The sequence below is a fragment of the Hesperophylax consimilis genome, chromosome 8, assembly GCF_061612785.1.
Source record: "Hesperophylax consimilis isolate HC1 chromosome 8, BYU_Hcon_1.0, whole genome shotgun sequence".
Lineage (NCBI taxonomy): Eukaryota > Metazoa > Arthropoda > Insecta > Trichoptera > Limnephilidae > Hesperophylax > Hesperophylax consimilis.
Window position 1 is genome coordinate 31675832 of NC_142843.1, and position 22737 is coordinate 31698568.

The following is a 22737-nucleotide window of genomic DNA, read 5'->3' on the forward strand; positions in this document are numbered from 1 at the left end:
GACTCATTATTTCGGACGAAACAATCATGGGCGAAAACGTAGTGCTCCACCGTCCACGGCTCCATGACGACAACTGGTAAAACAATGCTAGGAACTAATGAGTCAAGCGGCACCCCCCCCCCACTTCTCTCGTAGACGGAGGGGGAGAGTACTACACATCTCAAAAACGTCCGTCCTCTCTGCCGCACCCTGTATCAGGCAACTACACCAAGCTACTAAATACTATTGCCTTTAATTTTTAATACAAATAAAAACACTAAAACAAAAAGAATAAAACGATTATAGTTAAATTCGTTGAAAATCAATTCTTCGAAATCAATTATTCGAAGAACATATTTTTCGAATGGCAGTTCTTCGAAATACACATTCTTTCGATGTCTCAATTCTTAGAGCAGCAATTCTTGAGCGTAAACGAATTCTTAATACAAAAATATGAACCAAATTCGAAGAATTGCATGGTCGAAGAAAACGTAGTCAAAGTTTCAAAGAACTGAGTTTCGAAAAACTTATTTCGAAGAATTGATTTCGAATTGAAACGTTAGATACGGATGAAAACAACTGAAAATTCAGTACTTAGTTGTTTTCATCTGGGGAACAAAAGACAATAAAAATGTTTCATTTTCCAAATAACCAAACCAGCGATGTGTATGTATTGCGTAAATAGTGCAAAGTATTGTTTCGTATAATTTATTGCTCCATTTCCGCGGAGAATCACCTACTGCTGATTTATAAATACAATGTCCGGTACCAATGAAATATCTATACTCCCATTGTTTTCTGAACGTTCACTGCAGATTAATATTTCCGAACAAGTTGCGGTTGAATGGCATTCTGTGCAAAGCATTATTACAATATTTATTCTTTAAATGTCGATAGTCTTACGTGTCGATAGCGTTGTTTCACTTTTAGCGTTTTTCAATTCCATCTGGAAAGTGATATATTTTTTAATTAAACTTGTACTTAGACAGATATTATTTGTTCGGACTAGTATTAACAGAAATCTTTTTTTATTCTTCAGATCCTACTGTGGTTTCTTTAGCATAATAGAAATAACTACACAAGCGGTGTCACGGATTCTTCGACATTCGAGTGTGCCAGAAACAACCTTATGTAAATGAAAATACTTTGTTTTTAACATTGATGAAATAGGTTCCACGTTTTACCTCCAACTGACCTCCAACTCTCCCAGCGCTCTAACTAAAACTACCGAATCCTGTCTACGCGCATCGCTTATCGTATCGACAAGTTTCGTTTGTACGCAGTAGCGCCTCAATTGTAGCTCCATGGTTTGTAACAACGAAATTTTATTTATTTAATTTTCCCGTTTTATAATAAAATTTAGTGGTTATAAACAAAGTAATTTTTATTTTAAGAATAAGTTAATGAGTAAAACATCAAATTGTAATAATTAATTATTGAAGAAATATTAGCGATTCTTAAACGAAAAGATGAAATAGAAAATCAGAAAAATATATGGTCGCATCTAGGACTTGAACCCATGACCCTCGCCTTACCGGGGCGCCGCTCTACCACTGAGCTAGTGGGACCCTATCTCCTTCGGTCATATTTAACAGTATCATACGAATAAGAACTAACAATATTATTTTCATTTTCTCACCGCACATTTTTTTGGCCACTATCTTTATGTGTGATCGCAAGGGTTCCATGATAACTCAACACAGTGACAATTCAACACACTTTTAAAAAGTGATATAAAGTCACTAGAAACGATGAAAATTTTTTTTTTAACCTAACCTAACCTAATCTGCATAACCCAGTTAATAAAGTTTTTGTTTCATCACTTTCCATGACTTTATATAACTTTTTAAAGATGTGATGATTTATCCGGTTACCGATCGCAAGATCCAACTCGAACTAAATGCAACCCAGACAGTATCTTGAATAAATATCCTATTTGTAATGTGCGATATCTATTGACTTTTCTGCAAGTCTGGGATGAATATTTATTTTTGTAATAACTTAATGAGTAAAACCTCAAATTGTAATATTTAATTATTGAAGTCAATATATGTAAGTGATTCTTAAACAAAAATTTGAAACAGAAAAGTCAGAAAAAGATACGGTCACATCTAGGATTTAAACCCAGGACCTTCGCACTGCCGGGGCACCGCTCTACCAACTTAACAAATAGGACCCTATCTCCTTCGGACATTACACATGAATATATCAAGTGAATATATCTGAACACGTGTTCAGATATATTCTGAATGTACTGATAGTTTCTTAGGAAATGGTCTGCCATCACGTTTTTAACCGGATTTTAATATCTGCCGTAATCATTTTTCTCTGTGTGTATGTTTGGTATTGAGTTTTGAATAAATATAAATATGTGTTTTTGTATAAATGTTTGAAGGATCAAACAGTAGCATTGTTAGAGAAGCATATATATGTGTGTTTATATAAATGTTTGAAGGATCAAACAGTAGCATTGTTAGAAAAGCATAGAGGAAGCAATACAATATTAAATTAATACAATATCAATTTTAAATATTATGGGCCTTGAAATTTAAAAAATGTTTTATTATAACCGATGCATTGAAAAGGTTTTGTTTTAATTTATCCTTGTTTTATATCTGTTCATGATCTACGCACAAATGAATATTATCATAATAAAAATTACTTACGCATACTCTACCAACGTGCGTATTGTCACTATTATTAATACAATTCCAAATATCGTAGTTATGCTATATTTCCAGATATCGTGAAGACAGGAATCTTGAATTTTATTTTTCCAAACATTGTTTAATTTTACAGGAAAATTGTTCGGTGTAATATATAATTACTGTTGATTGTTGATTATCGTTATCGTCAATCTCTATGAATAATTCATCTCAAGACGTCAGACAGCTAGTGGCTTATACATAATGTTATTAATATTCAAACACGTTCTTTGTTTGACAACATATAATAGATGAAAGATTTAATGTGGTTTCGTCTTTGATGAAAAACGATGGTGAAGAACGAAATTACTTAAATTTGTCTTTTTTTTCAAACATATATTAACATTTTTGCTATTTGTTTTTGGGGTGTTATGCCGTGTTGCGCTAACTCCTTCTTTAGCCAACGTTTCGGACAGCATTGCAGTGTCCATCATCAGGGCAGATGTGTTATTTGAGATTGTGGTGAAATGTGAGCTTATGTATGAGGTTGTGATACCGTGTTGCCAGCTCCAACCCTCTGAGCTAACATTAACGTATCATTTTTTTTATTTAAAGTGGTTTTCTTCGTTAAGCTCTGGTGTAGCCGTCAATTACCTGATACCAAGAACTATTGAGCTTAGCTCCATCGTCTCTATTAATGTTTACGGGATTTTTATGAAGTTCAATGGCCTCCGTAATCAGCCGTGCTCTATAAGTTTTGGGTCTCCCCAGGACTTCAAAAACAAGACTTTAAAAACAAATAACAAAAATACTTTTGGCCGTGAAAATCTTAATTCATATTTATTAACATGCATTTTTTCACCAACATTTTAGCAGAAATATTGTGTTTTATAGGTTTACAATATTTTTAATTAAATTACTAACATTAGAAAACAAAATTTCCGATTAACTGATTTCCTTAATATACCCATATCCACGTTTACATTCATTGTAATATTACTTCTATTTTACTTAAATAATTTTTGGTTTGTCTATTTTGTTAACTATTTTAAGTAACATTTTGCACTCTATAAAATTCGTCGACCAGAACATGGGCATTTTTCTTTGGTGGCCTGTTGTTCAAAATAAAGTACCAAACCTGTTTTAATTTTTTTTTTTTTTTTTTTCATTAGCTCCATATAGGACGCCCTAAAGAAAATATTTCCCCTCAGGGCCTGTGTCATCTTTGGGGATGTGGTGTAAAGGGTCTTTTTATGAGAGAAAGGATGCGAAGTTCTGGGAAGAATAAAGGTACGAGGGGTGGGTAGGAATCTAAGGAAAGGAGTGACAGACGCATGAATCGATCCCTCCGACTGCGGTGCGAAGCAATGTTCCGAGAGAGTCCTATTACGTTGGTGGACAGATGCATCCGCCGCTCAGAAGACTCGGAAAAACCTCGATCCCCATGAACCTGGGCATTCCTTCTAAGACATCAAACGTAGCACAAATGGTTCCCGGGGCGACGGTACCATATCCACCTCCCAAATTGTAAAAACGAAGCTGAACAAATATATGTGTTAACGGAAATGTATGTAATCCTTCATTGTATTCAATTTCCAAGAAATGTATGTAGTTCCTAAAATCGCCTGTAAATGTGTGAAATAAATTATATTAGACACATTTCCTAGGAAACATATGCATTTCCTAAATAGCAATCGGAAATGTAAAACATTTAAGGTATCAATAGGTACTTGGGGATAGCGGGGCAAGGTGAGGGTATTGCATCGTCTGATCAGGCGATCGCGCTAGTGTATGTGCTATAAAAATAAACTATTGTGTACTTCCAAGTGCCATTCCAGCTTACCCTGCAAAAATAAACAGCCATATAGACTGCCTTGTTTACATTTAACGTATTAGAGGAAAATAAAGACTTTTACTTCAATATTGTGACATTTATCATTACTTAAATAACAAACTGATTACTTACCAAATGAAAGTTTAACTTTATAAGAACAAAATTCATTCATTTTATACATTTCCTAATACGATATTAGAATTATATACTTTATTAATTATGTACACATTTCCCAAGATATGTATGTATTAAATAATTTTTAACAATATTTTATACATTTCCTAAATAGCTTCGGAATTAAATATATTTCCTAGGAGTTGTTTACAATTCATATATATATATCATACATTTCCGGTAGCATATATACAACAATAAATTAAAAATCTACCTTTCTATAAGCCAACTGTATGATTAATACAAGCAAAACAATCTGTTGCAGGCAATCATATCCACCAACCCGCAGTCTTCAAGCATCTCGAGGTCAGTCACTTTAAGTAGGAAGCCTCGGCCACTGGTAAATCAGTCAATTGTGAATCGGGTTTGTGGTAACACTATGTAACATCGACCCACAGCTGAGATTTATCAACTGAATTCACATTCCACCACGAACCACGATGGTGACCGCTATTTTATTTTTGGCCGCTGCGCTGATCAGTGCAACAAATGCTGTAAGTGATATCCTTTAATTAATGCAATCAAACATGCTTTTATAGAGTAATAATCCAGATAACGTATGCATCTAATGGTATATAGCCATATTTTTGTAATGTGTTAGACCTCGATAGTTCCATATCGATAGTGTGTAACATTAGTTTTTCCGATCTATGACCTAACAGTTTCCAAAAGTAGGGTTATAGTTATAAAAAAATATTGATTATTTATAGAGATTGTATATTTTCCTCCATGATAGGAATGACCGGTGTTGTTGAGGAGACTTTTCAAGGGTAATTTGAGTCAGTATAGAGGAAGACTGATAATTATATTTAAAAAAAAAAAACAATTTAATCTTGGATTATAAAAGCGGAAAAATATATACACACTTTTTAAAATATTTATCTAGGGTAAATTGATTCAGTAAAAATACTAAACTAATTATGTAAAAACATTGTAAAATGCAAAATTTGAAAGCAATATAAGCAATTTAATAACAATAACATATGGACTTTTCCACGGGTAAATTTAAGGCTAAAAATAATATTTAAAAAAACAATTAGAAATTAAAAGTACTAACGCAATTTGAATAATTTAAAAGAACACATAAAATTTTAAATTTATGAATAAATAACAATGGTGGAAATTATAACATTAAAACATTGTGATAATCAACATATCGAATTAATAATTATTAATTAATTATAATTAATAATTCATTAATAATTAATAATTATTATGAATAATAATTATTAATAATTAATTAATAATTACTAATTAATAATTAGTGAGGTAAAATTATGCTAAATGAGGCAGATATTGAAACGCTTTTACTATAAATTTATTGATCCTTTCTACAACTCACTTGCTGAAACTTTATAAACTATTGTACATAATGTTTTTCTCTTTACTTTTTATAATAACTATAAACAAAAAAAAACTTTTCAACTAATGTATATTATACTTTAGGTACTTGAAATATAGTAATCGTTTTATATTACCCACACTCAGGCAGTGCCTTAGTGGATTTTCATTTCTTGTGTATACTATTTGGTATTATATATTGTGTTATTATATACTATCTATTAATATGTATAATATGTGTAAAGAAATGAAAATAAATAAAGTAATAAAAAAAAATAAAAAAAATAAAAATAATAAATGACCTATTTACAGTTTAAATACTTCACCATAACAATACGTATAAAATGCTTGGTTTCGTACTAAGTGTAAGTAAAATATTCAGTAATCCGCGTACAATTGTAATGTTATATTTCTCATTAGTCAGAAGTACACTGGAATATGCATCGCCTATGTGGAATCCACAATATAAATTTTACATAGATAGTATAGAACGTATCCAAAACAAGTTTAAAAAATATATCACCCACAAATTCAATAATAACTTTGAGTGTACATTTGAAATTTTGCAGCGAAGACGAGCAGTAGATGACTCAATATTTATACACAGAATTTTAAACAATGACATTGACTGTACCGAACTTCTGTCCCTTTAACTTTAATATACTTTTGAGATATACACGACATACAGTGCTATTCCACACGCTTTATAAAACAAATGCAGCATCTAATTCCAACTAACCGAGCTCTTCATACTCTAAATAATATTTGTCTTAACTCTAACATCGACATTTTTTCGGATTCACTGCCCAAATTCAAACGTGGCATCATGTCAATAATTTAATACATACACACACACACACACACACACACCCTTACATTACACACGTCACACACACACCTATATACTACACACGTCACCTGGTAATGAAGGAATAAACATACCACTTAGCAGACATTACAAGGAAACATATCATAGGTACCCAACATGAAATATCTTATTCCTGTATATTGTTTCATCACTGTACTGTTTGTTTCTATAATGTAAAATAAAATTAAAATAACAAAAATTTTCAAGGGTAAATAGATTTTTTACAGCGGAAATATAGAAATAAAAATATGTAATCTAATTAAACAATTTTTTATCATTGTGTTCGTAATTTAAAATAAGGTTACAAAAAAATAATTCTATAATGTATCCGTCAAGTTTTTATCGTAAAATACAAATACCATTCACAAAATTCATTTAAAAATGTATCTATTCAATTATATTGCGTTTATATAATTGAACTCTTCATTAAAATATAGACCAGGTTTCGAGAATGATAAAATACATAAAAATAAAAATTCTCAAAGCTTTTTTTTCTTTTAATTCCAGGGCTTTTTTTTTCAAAACGTTATTAGTTAAATAAAACAAAGGTATAAGATGCGAGTTGGATCAATGTTTAGACAAATTAATTGATCCGAGAATGTAAATAGGTACTTGTTGCTAAGTGAACGCCCACCCCTGCGAAAACAATAAAATACGTTAATACCAGCAGGCTTCGATTCTACTACCATTATAAATAATAAAACAAGAACCGGTTTTATTGTTTTCTTTAAATCTGCAAGCTGTGATATTATGAATATAAAGTGTAAATAAAAGACTACTTTACATATACAGGGTGTCCGGAAACTCGTAGTACAAGCGGGAAATTGGTGAATCTACATCACATTTGGAGTCGATTTTGTATTATATATTTTTTTGATTTGAGCTTTCGTTATCGAGTAAATCGAGTTAGAAGTTGATTTTTATTTTTTTTAATCAAATTCTTATAAATTATTACTGAAGATCAAAGTACCCAACTAATTAAAACTATTTGAAAGTAAAACAAATGAAGAAACTCGGATTTGAAGCATTATTTTGAAATCACCCTTCATTTAATCCGGTGTAATCATAAAATATTTCTGCTCTGCAGGGTTAAAACATCTGTTGTTAACCCTAAACACCAGAAAAAACTTTAACCCTAAAATAGCCGAAAAATATTTTTTTTGGTTTTTTTTTTTTTTTTGTGAAAATGCTCAAATCAAAAAAATTTATGTATATTTGGGTTCCCCATGTGGTGTAGATTCTCCAGTTTCCCGCTTGTACTACGAGTTTCCGGACACCGTGTATATTTAATGTTCTTTACTTTTGACGTGACATATGAAAATAGGTTTTTGAGATTTTTTTTTTTTAACCCAGATTATTTATTCTTATCACGATTTCAGATTTACACGGCCGAAAGTATTTCCGTTATTAATTTTGGGTTACTAAAGAGGACCCGGCATAGTTACCCAAAAACTAAATGCTCAAGTTTAAATGATTTTTGAATTTCCAGTTTTCACTAAGGGCATTTCATTTTTTTCAGGACTTACCAAAGATTCCGACGCTTACATTGAATGATGGTAACAAGATTCCAGTTCTTGGCCTTGGAACATGGTTGGTGAGTGTTGATTATAAAAATGATTTCACTAACTAACCATCACACCTTTTCTTCACAGGGATTAACAACTCCGTCATGGCACACACTCCTTGTTTCATTTACATTCATACACCATATCTCATACATGGAACTATGTAATATCCATACTTTTAGGTCTCATAAATACCATACTGTTATTCTGACTGATCGTGAAATGATCGTGCCATATCTTCCTCGGGTGTTTCCAACGTCTTCTACTATTAACCTAATATATTCTCCTTACACTTCTTTCTTCGTTGATTCACTCTATATGACCAAACCATTTGAGCTTCCCTTTCTTAACATTAATCATTGTGGTAACATCAGCCTTGCATTTTTTACTACAGACACGCCTCAGGAATCTCATTTCTGCAGCATTTTACTTGCCCTTAACGGAGTTTCCTGCATTTACCCTTCATTCGATGTCTCTCACAGCCTTAACAAAAATAAAAAAAACATTATGTTATACTTGATATTAAAACCAACTTCTCGGTACTCAACGACATTTCTTTACAAAAACATTTCTAACCCGAGGCCCTACAAGATACTAATGACTGTTTTAGTGGTTCATTAGATAAATTGAAAAACTGCTAGCAATTTATCGACTCACGCTAATCCTGAAATTTTCATGAATTGTTTTCCAAAGCACGTATCAACCCAGACCCATAAAAATATTATTTTATGACACCTTTCGATAACATTCTCCATTTTCGATAACAAATTGTAATTTCATATGTACTTATTTTAACATTCAATACGAATACACACCGTAACTTGACGTAAGAAATCGAAAGATAAAACCCGAAAGCTAAAATTAACGTAGTTTTATGACAACCACGTGACACTATACACCTGTCAATGTTTATTTGGTATCAACTAGAAAATACAATGCCAAATAAAAAATCTAAAGATCCTTTGAAATATTTCCACTCTGCATTATTTATAGATATGTCGTTTCGCCTACTAAAATATAGTATTTTTTTATAATAAATTACTTCCTCGCTCTTTCCTCGAGGCGGCGGCTATTTGTCAATTTATGCTGTAAAGTGTAAATTGATAATTTATATGTAATTTATATTATAATATAGTGATTTTAGGAAGGGTCAATCTATCGAGTTTAATACTAGAGCCAATTATTATTATTAGGTGTATTATGTATTTGAAGTTTCTTTGTCCACAGTTGTATTTTTCCAAGTATTTGTAAGATTTTGTTGGTTTTATGCCTCGTGATTTGTGTATTTTCGAAAAAATTACTAATTTTGCTCATTAATACAAACATTTCTTATCAAGGCATAAAAAAGTTCATAATATTTGGACAAACACCCGTGGTTCCCCGCAGAAGCATAGATAAATAAATAAAATGTATTGTTTTATTCTTAGAAAACTGAGATAAATTCTCGGAATAAAATAATTTTAGATAAAACAACAACCGAAACATTTACGGTCTGCAGCTATTTGTTTATTTCCAGAAGTTAGTTTAACTATGATGCCCTCATAAATAAATTCAAGAATATAATTGCTTACTTTGTAATCGCATGTTTATGTTTTATAAGAATGGCGGAAGCAACGAGAACGTGCAACAGGCAGTAGAGGTAGCCCTCGCAGCCGGTTACAGGCACATCGATACTGCCGCCATCTATGACACCGAGAAGCAAGTTGGCGCAGGCCTGAAGACTAAGATCGTCGATGGGACCGTCAAAAGAGAAGATGTATTCATTACCACAAAGGTAAATAATATCTATTCTGTTACCAGAATAGTATCATTAGGTACTCGAATTACTGCTAAATACGCTCAAATGATTGAAATAACACTTCGTTCCAATTTAATTAGTATCTATAAGAAACAATTATTTTCGTCGGGTGAGATGGAAAATCATGCACAACACAAGTTCCTAGTTTTGGGCTATTTAAACTTGAAATTGATTAAAAAAATTTATGCATGATATATTTGTTTCTTAAAATCATAGGGCTGCTTAGCTAACAGGGTAAGATCATTTCCTGTTATTATTTTAAAATATCATGTCGTTTTTACATAAAACTATGTGTTTACTAGATTCTTTCTTCTTACATTATAACCGCAAAGCGATCAGGGTCTTTCAGACTTCCAAAGAGTCATCGGGCCTTTTTAGTGTAGATATTAAAATCATCGTGTGATTGTTCCATCTAAACTAGAACTCGGTCCATTAGTCGAATTGTTTTTTTATTGAAGATACCTTGATAACTTAATTATTGATTCACTCAAAATTTTAAGTCTTTCGTGGTCATCCTTAAATTTAAAGTAGATAATTAATTTGTGATTATTTTACCAGGCAACCGTTGCAATTACCTAGGCACGTCATGCGAGCACGTCCTCAAGTTGGTTATAAATAATACTACATTTCATTCAAAAATAATTCCGATCCAACGTCGAATATTATCTTAATCAATGTCACCCTCATTACAGCTGTGGAATGACAAACATCGTCAGGAGCAGGTTGTCCCCGCTCTCAAACAGTCTTTGGAGAACCTTGGCTTGAAGTATGTGGACCTTTTTCTCATCCATTGGCCGATCAGTATAAATGTAAGTCATTTCACATTTTATTTATAACAAAACCAACATCTTGCTTATTAAAGTACAATTTATGTAATGTAGAAAAAAATATAGTCATGATGTATCCAGGTCATAGATTCACATTCATGTTATTTCTAAAGGTGTAACATATTGAATAAAATACATAGTAGCTAACTAACTATGGTATTATACGAAGCCCTTCAAGTTGAACGAAAAACGTTTTTAAAGCTTTTTTGTGGCGAGGATTCGTTTCCTTTTGGAGGTATTCAATTAGCATGTCTCAGGATCCTATGTAATGAATGCGCTCTGATTATTGTGATTGTGCTCTTAACCTAATTTAGGATAAAGGCGAGTTCGATGACACAGACTACCTCGAGACGTGGAAGGGAATGGAGGAAGCCAAGAGCTTGGGTCTGACCAAGTCCATCGGAGTGTCCAACTTCAACATTTCTCAGCTGGAAAGGGTTCTCGCTTCTTCAAACACAAGGCCTGCTGTCAACCAAGTTGAGGTAAATTTAATTCATTTTTATTTATCTATTAGAAGCCTGATTTTATAAGAAGTGATTTATTTAAAATTTTACCTTAGTGTGTTATATTTTCCTATAACAAAACAAATCAAAAAATATTTGTAAGTACGTGAAAATAATTTTCCGTAAAAGTTTCCAATAATTATTGCTACAAAATCAAAACTTCACTCTTAGAATAAATATTGAATTATTTTTTATATAACATGTTCTTTACATACATTGGCCGGTCAGTGGTTGGGTCCCCCCTAGGCGTCGGGAATTTAATTCATCGGCTCGCTAAGTCCTCTATCATGACACAAGAAACAAGTGGTGGTAGGAGATTTTCAAATATTGTCAGGTTTATTACTCGGGAATGTTTGTCTTTATTTAAAAAATATTTAGTTACTCAGGAAAGAAAATCTTTATCTTTAACTTTTTCTACCCCTCCCACATTTGTTTGTGCATCACAACGTTTTCCAATTGGGTGTGTTATGTTCCTTAATGCTGTACCTACCAATCTCGTGCGGTGACTATTTTACAGTAAAAAAATAGGCTTGTGTGCAGGTGAATCATTCTAAAAAGGACAAGTTTGAGTGTTTTTTGCACACCGATAGTAACGAAAGTATACAAAATAATATTCGAACTAGTTTGGAACACCCGCCCACAGTTCCCTCTTACCTCGCAAATGCTCGAAGGATACTGGGTACATTGCGACGTTTATCATTTTCGTAAATTAAAGTAATAAAGAAGAAGATTCAGTTTGACGGTGTCCTCTATGTGTAATTTTGTTTCATACTAAACAACAAAACAAAATGATTGTTAAATTATTTTTGATCCATCCCGCACAAGCAGGGATCTAAATTATTTACTAGTACATAATATTAGAACGATTATTTACCTATTTGTTTCCAATATTTGCTGAAAAGTTAGGTGAACGAATTACTGACAAACAAAACATTTAAAATTTGATATTTGTTTAGGTAAACCCGAACTTCAACCAGAAGAAACTGATTTCTTTTTGCAAAGAACATGGTATCGAAATAATGGCCTACACTCCCCTGGGGTCGATGCCGGAGCCGAGGGCTAAGGACAAGAATTCTCCCGCACCCAAAATAGACGACCCCATCCTCACAGAGATAGGCAAGAAGTACGGAAAGAGCACAGTGCAAGTGGTTCTGCGTTACGCGGTAAGTAACATACGTGTACATTAGAGACAGGCCAACAGGCCATACATTAGTTATTCCTCTTGAAGGAGAGGGTCTCTCGGGATTACGGATACGGTACGGAGTACCTACCGCCGTACCCAGCCAACGAGCGCCCTTAACCTGATAAGATTTAAGACTTTCCCAAAGTGGATATTAATCTCTATCTTATTATTACTGAGAGCCGTTGACCAAAATGACTAATGGAATGTTATCCGTAGGATGAATATATTTTGGAACGACCTTATCAAGGTAGGTATCTCTAATATTTACGGCTACTCGTAGGTTAATAATTTAAATAACTTTGTTAAACAGTGAGAGAACATATTTCATAAATTATACATAATCTGTTGCCCCAAATTGAACTATGGTTGCTCAATTTCTAACCTAATTGGGGTTAACTTTGAAGGTCTCTACATATTTTTCAGAGCACAATTCATACATATTTGTTTTTTAAATATTTCTGACTAGATTCCAATATTGTTTTTTCGTTCTTAAAAACATATTGTCAACGTGATTTTTCAATTTGGGGGAACCAAAATTATCTGAACATGTATTTTTATAGTATGCTCTATGCAACCGTAGATTTTTTTTCTGTAATCCTAAGTCATTTTTGTAAAATCAAATTTAAAAAAGTCATTTAGTAAACATTGTAGCAGAAAGTCAGACTTGCCTAGATTATGACGATGTGTTCTTTTCAGGTTGACCGCGGCTTGATTCCCATCCCAAAGTCCGTGACCCCGTCCCGCATTCGGCAAAACGTCAACATCTTCGACTTCCAGCTGACTCCTGAAGACATCGAGACGATTGACGGCTTCAACCTGGACCGCCGCGTCGTGTCTCCTCTCTTCTGGAAGGACAGTCCGTTTTATCCCTTCGAGAAGCCTTCCGCGTAGACCCTCTCTCTGCTTTCCGCGTACTTGATAAAAAAATATTTTAAAATGTTGTGCAACACATAAAATTGTTGGAAGTGTGTTTTGTCGGAATCAAATAATAAAAATTGGACATCTTAAATTAATTATGTTTTTATTTTACCGTAATAACAACTTCGCCACATCAGAAATGCGATGTATTATGAAGGATTATTACGTTTATACAGGTGTTTATGATATTATTTAAGTATTCTGGTCCTAGTAATACTCGTAGGTAACTAATACGTACGCCAAAAAAATATGACTATTGTATAATTATTTTAGAAGATTGGCAAATCGTAATATATTTTGTGATTTTTTTACTGTAAATTAAAGAACCAGCATTTTTTTGTTTTATTTGGTCTTGTTAAATGGTCTAGTAGAAGAATTTCACTTTCAATGCAATCTCGGAAGCGGAATTAACCCACTTCCCGACATTCGATCGAAGTGAAAATCGGGAGATAAACTCTTTGTTGATGACAATGTATTCTGTATACTTTTGAACACACGGATATATACGCATTTACCTGAATCGGGTGACATTACAGAAGTTAATATTCGAAATTAATGTCGGTCCTACCCGATCGGCATCTGGCAAGGTCGGTATCGCGGTTGACACCGGTCCCTGGGAATAAAATGTACAATATCAGCAAAAACTATACGACATACAACAATATTTAACGTATTTTATCATATAAGGTAACAACTCTTATTCGTATAATGAATAATAATATTATGCGGTATTCGAGGTTATAATAATTCAATTTCAAATTTAAGTGTTAAATGTAATCTCATACGCAAAATCAGTTAATTTCAACCGAAAATAATAATAGTAATAACCTTATCTTTCCAGTCTTATAATATAGTCGAATGACTTTGATGTTTTTTTAAATTTATTAACGATATGTTAACACTACGATCAGTCGTTAGTGAACCGGGCTCCAAGCAAGACTATAAACTACTGTGACAACCAGCACTCACCAGTAACCATGGCCAAATTTGTGTTTTTCTTTTTGGCTGCTATAATTTGCCTTACAAACGCCGTAAGTTAAAATATTGATAACTTTTTGGGTTATTTATGTAAATATGGTTATAATTACACCTACGTTATACCTACGACTGTACTCAATGTTTTTATCTTAGTAAGAAATGTGTTTTCCCGTACTTTCCAAGGGAGCTAAAGAACATTTCTCTGGCTCAAGGTCAGCTTTACCACACCAACGTTTAACGGGTGTATAAGAATCTAATTAATAAGACGGTTAGTGTAAACCTTTGAAAATCGTCTAAAACGATAAGATCGAATACTGAATATTTTTGTCATATACAAAATATTATCTCTTATCTTATAACTTTACTTTTTTTTAATGTCTTTGTCTTTTTCTATTTCATATTATTTGCAAGGGTTACTTACTATTGATATTTGTTTCAATCATTGATACACGTGTGTCACATTGGAGCGTAAAACTATAAATAAAGATTTATGAATTTAAAAAAAAAGTGTTCAATGAGAAGATTTAGTAGATTAGTAGATTTAGTAGTTTTTTCAAACGGTAAGTTTCAAACATTGTAGTGATTAGATACTAATTACATATTTTAAATTAGTTTGTAATGGGACTTTCAATTCATAGTCACCATGTAGGGTTCTCACTTTGCTGTTCATTACAAAAATTACACCTAATAATATATATTATTGTTTTGACTTTTAGCGTAAAATATTTATAATTTTTTTTATTTTCCATTTTTGAGAATGTATTAGAACCAGCAGAAATTTTCACATCGGGTATTGCAAGTCGACGACTCAAATATAGATATATCCAAATTAAAGTTTTTCAATTCAATTCAATTAGTTTATTCCTTTAAAAACATAACAAAATTATATTTTAATCCGTAAGTACATTTGTAAAATGGTATTACATAATAAGTAAGCTGTGTATCAACTACTATACCAGCATCAATAGAGCTTGCCTTTTAAAGGCAGCTTCACCGATGCTAAATATGTCGATATCCGAATTGATTCTGTTTTGTATGAAAATGGTCATCTTTGATTACTCAACAGAAGGACAGTGCGACTGTCAGCCTTTTTAAAAAATATATTGATTTCATTAAATTAAATTAATATTATGTAGAATCTACATTGTAGATACTAGCATTATATTATATTTATAATTTGATTTTTCCAGTAAATAAGCATTTCCAGATGTTTCACTAAAACATGAATTTTTCTACAAAAAATAATTAGGTCGGGTCGCGTTTTAAAAACTTATTACATAAACACAGTGGAATTAATATAATACTTTGGAGATAAACATGGACATTATTAAAACTACTGTGGAGTAATAATAATTATCAACATGTGTTTATATTTCAATATCAGAACTTGACCTGCGATGATGACAGTAAGTAGTTATTTCGGGATTTATGGATTGATATAAAAAAATGTCCGCTTTATCTTCATTTTAATTTCCACCAAACTGTTAATGTGTTTCATAATTCCGCGTTTTTAACGATGAATGGTCAAAAATAAGGTTTCGATATAAAACATTTATTCAGTGAAATTATTATTGGGTTCAATTTTTAATAAATTATTATGATTATCTTGATGTAAATAGAAGAAAACGTTATGTCAAATGGTTCAAAAGTCAATGTCAATATTGTTTAGGAAAATACAAACAGTCTGAAGCTGATAGAGCAATCTTCAATACTTAATGTACATTCATGTTTTGTCAGTCAATCTCAAACAATAAGTGATAATAGACAAGAAAAAATCTTTGAATTTTGTTTTGTTTTTTTTTTTTCTTTTTCAAATGTTGAAAAGAATGTGATCTTACCGGGTTAGCCCGTTATATGGTCACATTGTACATGGTTATTGTGATCTTACTGGGGTACCCCGTTATATGGTCACATTGTACATGGTTATTGTGATATTACTGGGTTACCCCGTTATATGGTCACATTGTACATGGTTATTGTGATATTACTGGGGTACCCCGTTATATGGTCACATTGTACATGGTTATTGTGATATTACTGGGGTACCCCGTTCTAAGGTCACATTGCACGTGGTTATTGTGATATTACTGGGGTGTCCCGTTCCAAGGTCGCATTGTACATGGTTATTGTGATCTTACTGGGGTACCCCGTTCTAAGGTCGCATTGGTTATTTGTGTGAATTATAAATTTGGTTTAGTTTTATAAGCATGTTAATTTGAAGTAAATGGAAGAAAAATATAACATTATTCAAGATAAATAAATATATAGTGGAAAAACATACGCAAGAAAACATAACATAACGTTAATCTTTGTTAGGTTGCAACAATTTATCTATATTCTTCCTTCCTGTGTCCATAATCCATATCTATATACTTCTTTTGAAGTCGGTTAATTTTTATGGTTTTTGTTGCAAAATGGAGGATATTAAATAGTTTTATAGAGAAATATTGCAAATTTATTTACCCAAAGGTCGTTTTAGTTGTAGTTGGTGAAATGTATGTTGTAATGAGGAACTTGTGAATCGACTCGAGTTTGTGTGTGCAAAGTTATCCTGATTTTTACATATTTAGTAAAATAATTATCTAATCTAAAGAACAGATGTGGTTTTCTAATTAATGTTATTACTATCATGGCTTTTAATAAGATTTTTGGTGTTTCATATTTTTTATTTTTGTTTTAAGTCCGGGTTTTTCTCACAAACTCTTTGAACAAAAACCCTCAATAAAAAACTTTTTACTTTACTTGTGATGGATAACAATAGGTTCTGATGGCTCTGCAGGCGGTAGGAACTATTTTGGGCTTCGAGCTTGAGGTTGCATTAATTAAGTCTCAATCCCTGCTTTACCGACAGCTGTGTGACCTCTACGGATAACCTCTTGAACTACTATCCAGTGCCATCTATGAGTAACCTCTCAAACTACTCTCTCGGATATCACAATTTGGATAAATGAAAAATGGATAGAAACACAGGCGAATCCGGGGAGAATCTCCAAGGGATGATTTTTTAATGACTTCATGATAAAATGTAACAAAAAACATCAATTTACGGGCTTTGAAAACATTATAATATTTTTTATTAATATTCTATTTTTTCAGAAAGTTATCACACCGACGATTCCAACCCTGACCTTAAATGATGGAAACAAAATACCCATATTTGGACTTGGAACTTGGTTGGTGAGTATTATTTTCAATCATGTAAAAAAATCATTAAAAAGAAACTTCTGGAAGAAAGGAAATGACGCTCGGGAAAAGATTTTCTTAAATGTCTTATTAGAGATTTTACCTGCAAGTAGGGGATAGTTAATGGGGATGGGGAAGCAGAAAGGAAACATTAGGGCAACATGCAGCCAAGGAAAAGAAACAGCTTGGTGGTTGCAGGGAACACTGCATATCGTTACAGAATTCAGACGCTTAGAATTTTAATGATACTAGAATGTTGCGCTCTGCATTCGCAATATGACCTGAGGTCCCAGCGTCTAGGGAGATACAAGGACCAAACATGATAAATGTTCTTGTAGGATTACCTGTACGCCGCCACATCCAACAGATGGCACTGTTTAAAAAAATATATGTTTGTCCAACAGATGGCACGGATTTCCAAAAAAGCATGCAATCAGCTGACAAATAAATAGGTTTTTCCTATCACCGGTGACATCTAAATAACATAAAAACACCACGTATTTGAATAAAAAGTTGTGTCAAAATTTCAAAGCAATCAGTAAATAACTTACGGAGATTTAATATTTTTAACAAACGAACTATTTTATTTTACATATAGAGATAGATAATGCGTCCCAACATAACAACAAAACTTCTTACAGTTTAAATTTTTTAATTCAACTTAATCATGTCTACATTAATCTCCTAAAATCATCAACAAAACATGTAAGTGACGCAAAGCAATTGAAAATATATGTTTTGCGTCTATATTATACGTTTGTACAGATTTTTCATTCAGATTAAATAATATTAACAGGAAATAGCTTTAACACGTGCGAGTCCGAACTTTTTTATGCAATTTTAACAGTATCCGTAATTTCAAATCCCTCCCATAATCAACCCATTTAGGTCAACATGGCCTCCGTGGTCGAGGTTAGGCTCTCGACTAGCAAGCTAGAGTTTGCGTGTTCAAATCAGGTAAATTTTATTTTATTAATTTGTATTATATCACAAAATAAAATCATATACTGTATATTTTCTGCACATTCCAGATTGAAAGATACTCTCAGTATCGCCCTGGTATAAGACCACCATTCAGAATTAAAACGTTGCTTGAAATGGCTTTGAGCGTGTCTAGTCCAGCATTACCAGTTCTGAATAGCCATGTACTTCTCCACCTTCCTCCTCTGCATCTCCTTCCCATCCCTACTACCTTCAGCCTCACAACATATCCAAATTGGGGATGCCATAGTCCCACTGGCTCCAGACAGCTGGAAGCAGTTGGGTCTCTTGTGCGTACCAATAAAAACACATATTTAAATAGAACGATCGCTCATAAAAAAAGCCTGAAAGCTTTCCATAGTTTTTTTGGGAGTAAATACATAGATTATTATATCTTCCTATCTGTACAACTAACCCGCCGATATGGTTCTCTCGGTGGGGAGGAGTATGATTGCTCATGTACAAAATGGAAATCTTTGCAATTCACATAAATACGTAGTATTTTTCATATGAAAAGAATTTCTATGCGTTTTGTTTAGAACGGCGGAAGCAACGAAAGCGTACAACAGGCAGTGGAAGTTGCCATCTCATCCGGCTACAGACATATCGACACGGCCGCCATCTATGACACCGAGAAGCAAGTTGGCGCAGCCCTGAAGACTAAGCTCGACGATGGCACCGTCAACAGAGGAGACATCTTCATCACCACAAAGGTAATACTAATTATATTAATAAATGTTCGGTTATTGTTTTCCGTTTAAATAATCGTTTCATAAGAGTTTCATCATCATCATTGAACATCACCTACGCTATATAAAATACTGAGAAGCATCATAAAAAAAGCGTTATTTAAAAAAGCTTTGCTTTTTTCTAGCTTTGGAATGATAAACACGAGGAACAGGAGGTAGTTCCAGCCTTGAGGCAGTCTCTTGAAAATCTCGGATTGGATTTTGTGGACCTTTATCTCATCCATTGGCCAGTCAGTCTAGATGTAAGTCTTTAAACACTGAAATTAAATGGATTGCAAAATTAAACTACGAGAAATAAACTCCTAGAACACCCATAACTAGATATCTTCTATCTTAGCTATGACGACAACATCGAATATAATTACAAACGAGCCATGTTTTTGTAGAATCAATTTTATTAATTGATTCGTGATTTCTTCGCTAGAGGTCTCTAAAATAATTATTTAATGCAATTGAACAGAATGAGTGGTGTTCACAAAAAATCGCTACAAGATGAGAATTGTATTACCATTTTGTCGCAGATTGTCGACACTATTTTGTTTTAACCTTTTATATACAAGCTTCACCTGAATGCCAAAATGATGAAGGATAATAAATAAAGTTGCTGTACAGAGAGAGATACGTACCTGACTTACTTTAACCGGTGATTCCTGATGTTATATGGAGTAAAAAATGTAGATGACTATTAAAATATTTTAATTAACTAAAAATCAATTGGTACTGTTAGGGTGATCAGTTAAGATATGTGAAAGAATTTTTTTTTGTTTAAAATTTAAAAAAAATACAAAGTCACCAAATTATAATAAACATTTTTACTCCAAATAATTTCAGGAATTACTGGTTGAGGTAAGTCAGGTAATACTACTCAAGGAGTGATTTAAGTTTTTTTATTTAGGAAAAGGATGAAGTTGACGAAACCGATTTCATTGGCGCTTGGAAGGGAATGGAAGAAGCCAAGCGCTTGGGTCTGACCAAGTCCATTGGAGTATCCAACTTCAACATCCCCCAGCTGGAGAGACTTCTCAATTCATCCAACACCGTTCCAGCCATGAACCAAGTTGAGGTACAAATTATCATCATTTTAAATAATGTTATAGAATAAATTACAGGGTTCGTTAAAAATGTGTGGAAGGTTTAAAGTTTATTTTTGTAATTCTGATAATCGCACTAAAATTTTGTAATTTTTATATTTTCATTCATAATTACTTTATTGATTTTAAAACCGATCTAAAACCAAACATTCCGGAACGATTCCAACTTTGTACAACGTCTTAATAAGAGTAGGAAATTGGTCGGTGTGATGTCACCAATGCCAATGTCTTTTGGTGGCAAATGAAAAATGGCACATTCTGAATCGTCGTAGAAAATTTATTCGTCAACGTAGTCATAGTATTTTTTTCTTAAATTCTTTCGTGAAGAAAAAAAATAGTGAACTAGCATGTAAAAACTGGTTTGTCCATCGTAGTAAGGGTATCTGTTAGTAGTGTTTTTGCCCTTTGCATGTACAAAAAAATAGCACTGGGAAGTCGTGTAAAAATTTATGAAGAAGGGAATTATATTACCTAGATGTGTTAAATCTAATGTTGTGTTTCCAGGTGAATCCCAACTTTACCCAGAAGAAACTGATAGCGTTTTGCAAGGAGCACGGAATAGAAATCACGGCCTATACCCCTCTCGGGTCCATGCCGGAGCCGAGAGCCAAGGACAAGGACTCTCCAGCACCAAAGTTGCACGACCCCATCCTCTCTGAGATCGGAAAGAAGTACGGAAAGTCCACGGTGCAAATTGTATTGCGCTATGCGGTGAGTTGTGTCAATCTTTATTTCTCAACTTTATCAATAAACTAGGGGGCTGTATAGAAAGTGACCACCGTTAGCTATAAATAAACTTATAGACAAAACGTTTTACAACGTTCCTCTTAAAAATTCAGATTTCCACCATTTTTCAAAATGATCGCCATTTACTTCTGCATAAAACTCAGCTGCCTGGCAATGCAGCCTAGTCTGGTCTGTAGTGGTGGGGGGGTAATTTTGACCTCACGAGTAAAATGAACTTTGTTTACAAAATATAGAATTAATGTGACAATATTATATGATGATCTTTTATTAACTTTTTATACCTCCAATCTGTGAGCCTATTCAAAGAGAGGATTTTCAAAATGTCTTGCTAAAATTGTTAAAGTCTCTCTTGTCGCCAATAAAAGTCTATTTTAAACATTCTCTCAAAACTATTCTGTTTTTTACATAATGCATACATAATTGCATTGCGATAGGTCTGTATTGTGTAAAAGACGCGATGCCAAATAATATAAAATTTAAAAAAAAAACATTAGTATCTTTTAACTTATTAATACGACGTACCTACTGTTTTCAGCTTGACCGTGGTCTTGTCACTATCCCAAAGTCAGTGACTACATCCCGCATTCAACAAAACATCGACATTTTCGACTTCAAACTGACCCCTGAGGAAGTGGAAACAATTGACGGCTTCAACATTGACCGCTGAGTCGTTCCTCAAGTGAAGTGGAGCGCCAGTCCGTTCTATCCCTTCGAGAAGCAGCCAGAATAATTGTTAGTTCCTATCAAATTGGTTTTCAGATAGTCGACCTAAAGAGACCTTGAAAATCAAAAACAAATTATTCTAATTTTTCCTAGATAATGAGAATAATTTATTATTGCCTATTGAGAATAAATTTTTTCTTCAAAATATTATTTTTGTAACAATTATTTTTATAAGCAATAATTATTAGCCTGAAACACTCATCCACATTGAAAAATCTCCTGATAAAAGATACATGACGCCAACGGGACTTGAACCCGTGTCCTTTCGATTTCCGGTCGACAGCTCTGACCACTGAGCTATGGCGGCTTATCTCTTATCCGCGAAATAATTCAATATATACTAGTGTTTCATTCAACAATTACTGCTTATTACATTTTTTCACCTGAAAACAACCAACTTTATTTTATATGAGAAAGGCATTGTAAGTGCTAACTCTCTCACTAGATGGCGTCAAGACAAATTGTCTACATTTTTGGTGAAGATACTAGAACTTGTCAAATCTTCTTTTTTTCTTTCTTCTTCCTAGCACTATCCCAACTCATTGCCTAGGTAGGCTGTTGGGGTCGGCTCTTCTCGTTCTCAGGTTATAGCTTCTTCGGTTCTGAGTGTCGCTTTCATCTAGGCCGTTTCTTTGTAGGATTTTGGAGCA

At 33.1% G+C, this 22737-nt stretch overlaps 2 protein-coding genes across 2 annotated transcripts; both read left to right on the plus strand.

Moving 5' to 3' along the window:
* Positions 1-4970: 4970 nt before the first annotated feature.
* LOC149421893 (aldo-keto reductase AKR2E4-like) lies at positions 4971-13869 on the plus strand. The gene is made up of 7 exons (XM_089634127.1): positions 4971-5126; positions 8361-8435; positions 10007-10180; positions 10897-11013; positions 11346-11513; positions 12491-12697; positions 13414-13869. Exons 1-7 carry the CDS (start codon positions 5073-5075, stop codon positions 13606-13608), a joined length of 990 nt encoding a protein of 329 aa, XP_089490253.1. The 5' UTR covers positions 4971-5072; the 3' UTR covers positions 13609-13869.
* Positions 13870-14508: 639 nt separating this feature from the next.
* Positions 14509-22237, plus strand: LOC149421894 (aldo-keto reductase AKR2E4-like). The gene is made up of 7 exons (XM_089634128.1): positions 14509-14666; positions 17710-17790; positions 19317-19490; positions 19652-19768; positions 20422-20589; positions 21122-21328; positions 21900-22237. The coding sequence occupies exons 1-7, from the start codon at positions 14613-14615 to the stop codon at positions 22029-22031; spliced, it is 933 nt and encodes a 310-aa protein (XP_089490254.1). The 5' UTR covers positions 14509-14612; the 3' UTR covers positions 22032-22237.
* The last annotated feature ends 500 nt before the right edge of the window (positions 22238-22737 follow it).

Coding starts and splice junctions, on each gene's coding strand:
- LOC149421893 (XM_089634127.1), top strand. CDS start 5,073: ATGGTGACCGCTATTTTATTTTTGGCCGCTGCGCTGATCAGTGCAACA. Junction 5,127..8,360: donor TGATCAGTGCAACAAATGCT/GTAAGTGATATC, acceptor CATTTTTTTCAG/GACTTACCAAAGATTCCGAC. Junction 11,514..12,490: donor CTGCTGTCAACCAAGTTGAG/GTAAATTTAATT, acceptor ATATTTGTTTAG/GTAAACCCGAACTTCAACCA.
- LOC149421894 (XM_089634128.1), top strand. CDS start 14,613: ATGGCCAAATTTGTGTTTTTCTTTTTGGCTGCTATAATTTGCCTTACA. Junction 14,667..17,709: donor TAATTTGCCTTACAAACGCC/GTAAGTTAAAAT, acceptor CTATTTTTTCAG/AAAGTTATCACACCGACGAT. Junction 19,491..19,651: donor ACATCTTCATCACCACAAAG/GTAATACTAATT, acceptor GCTTTTTTCTAG/CTTTGGAATGATAAACACGA.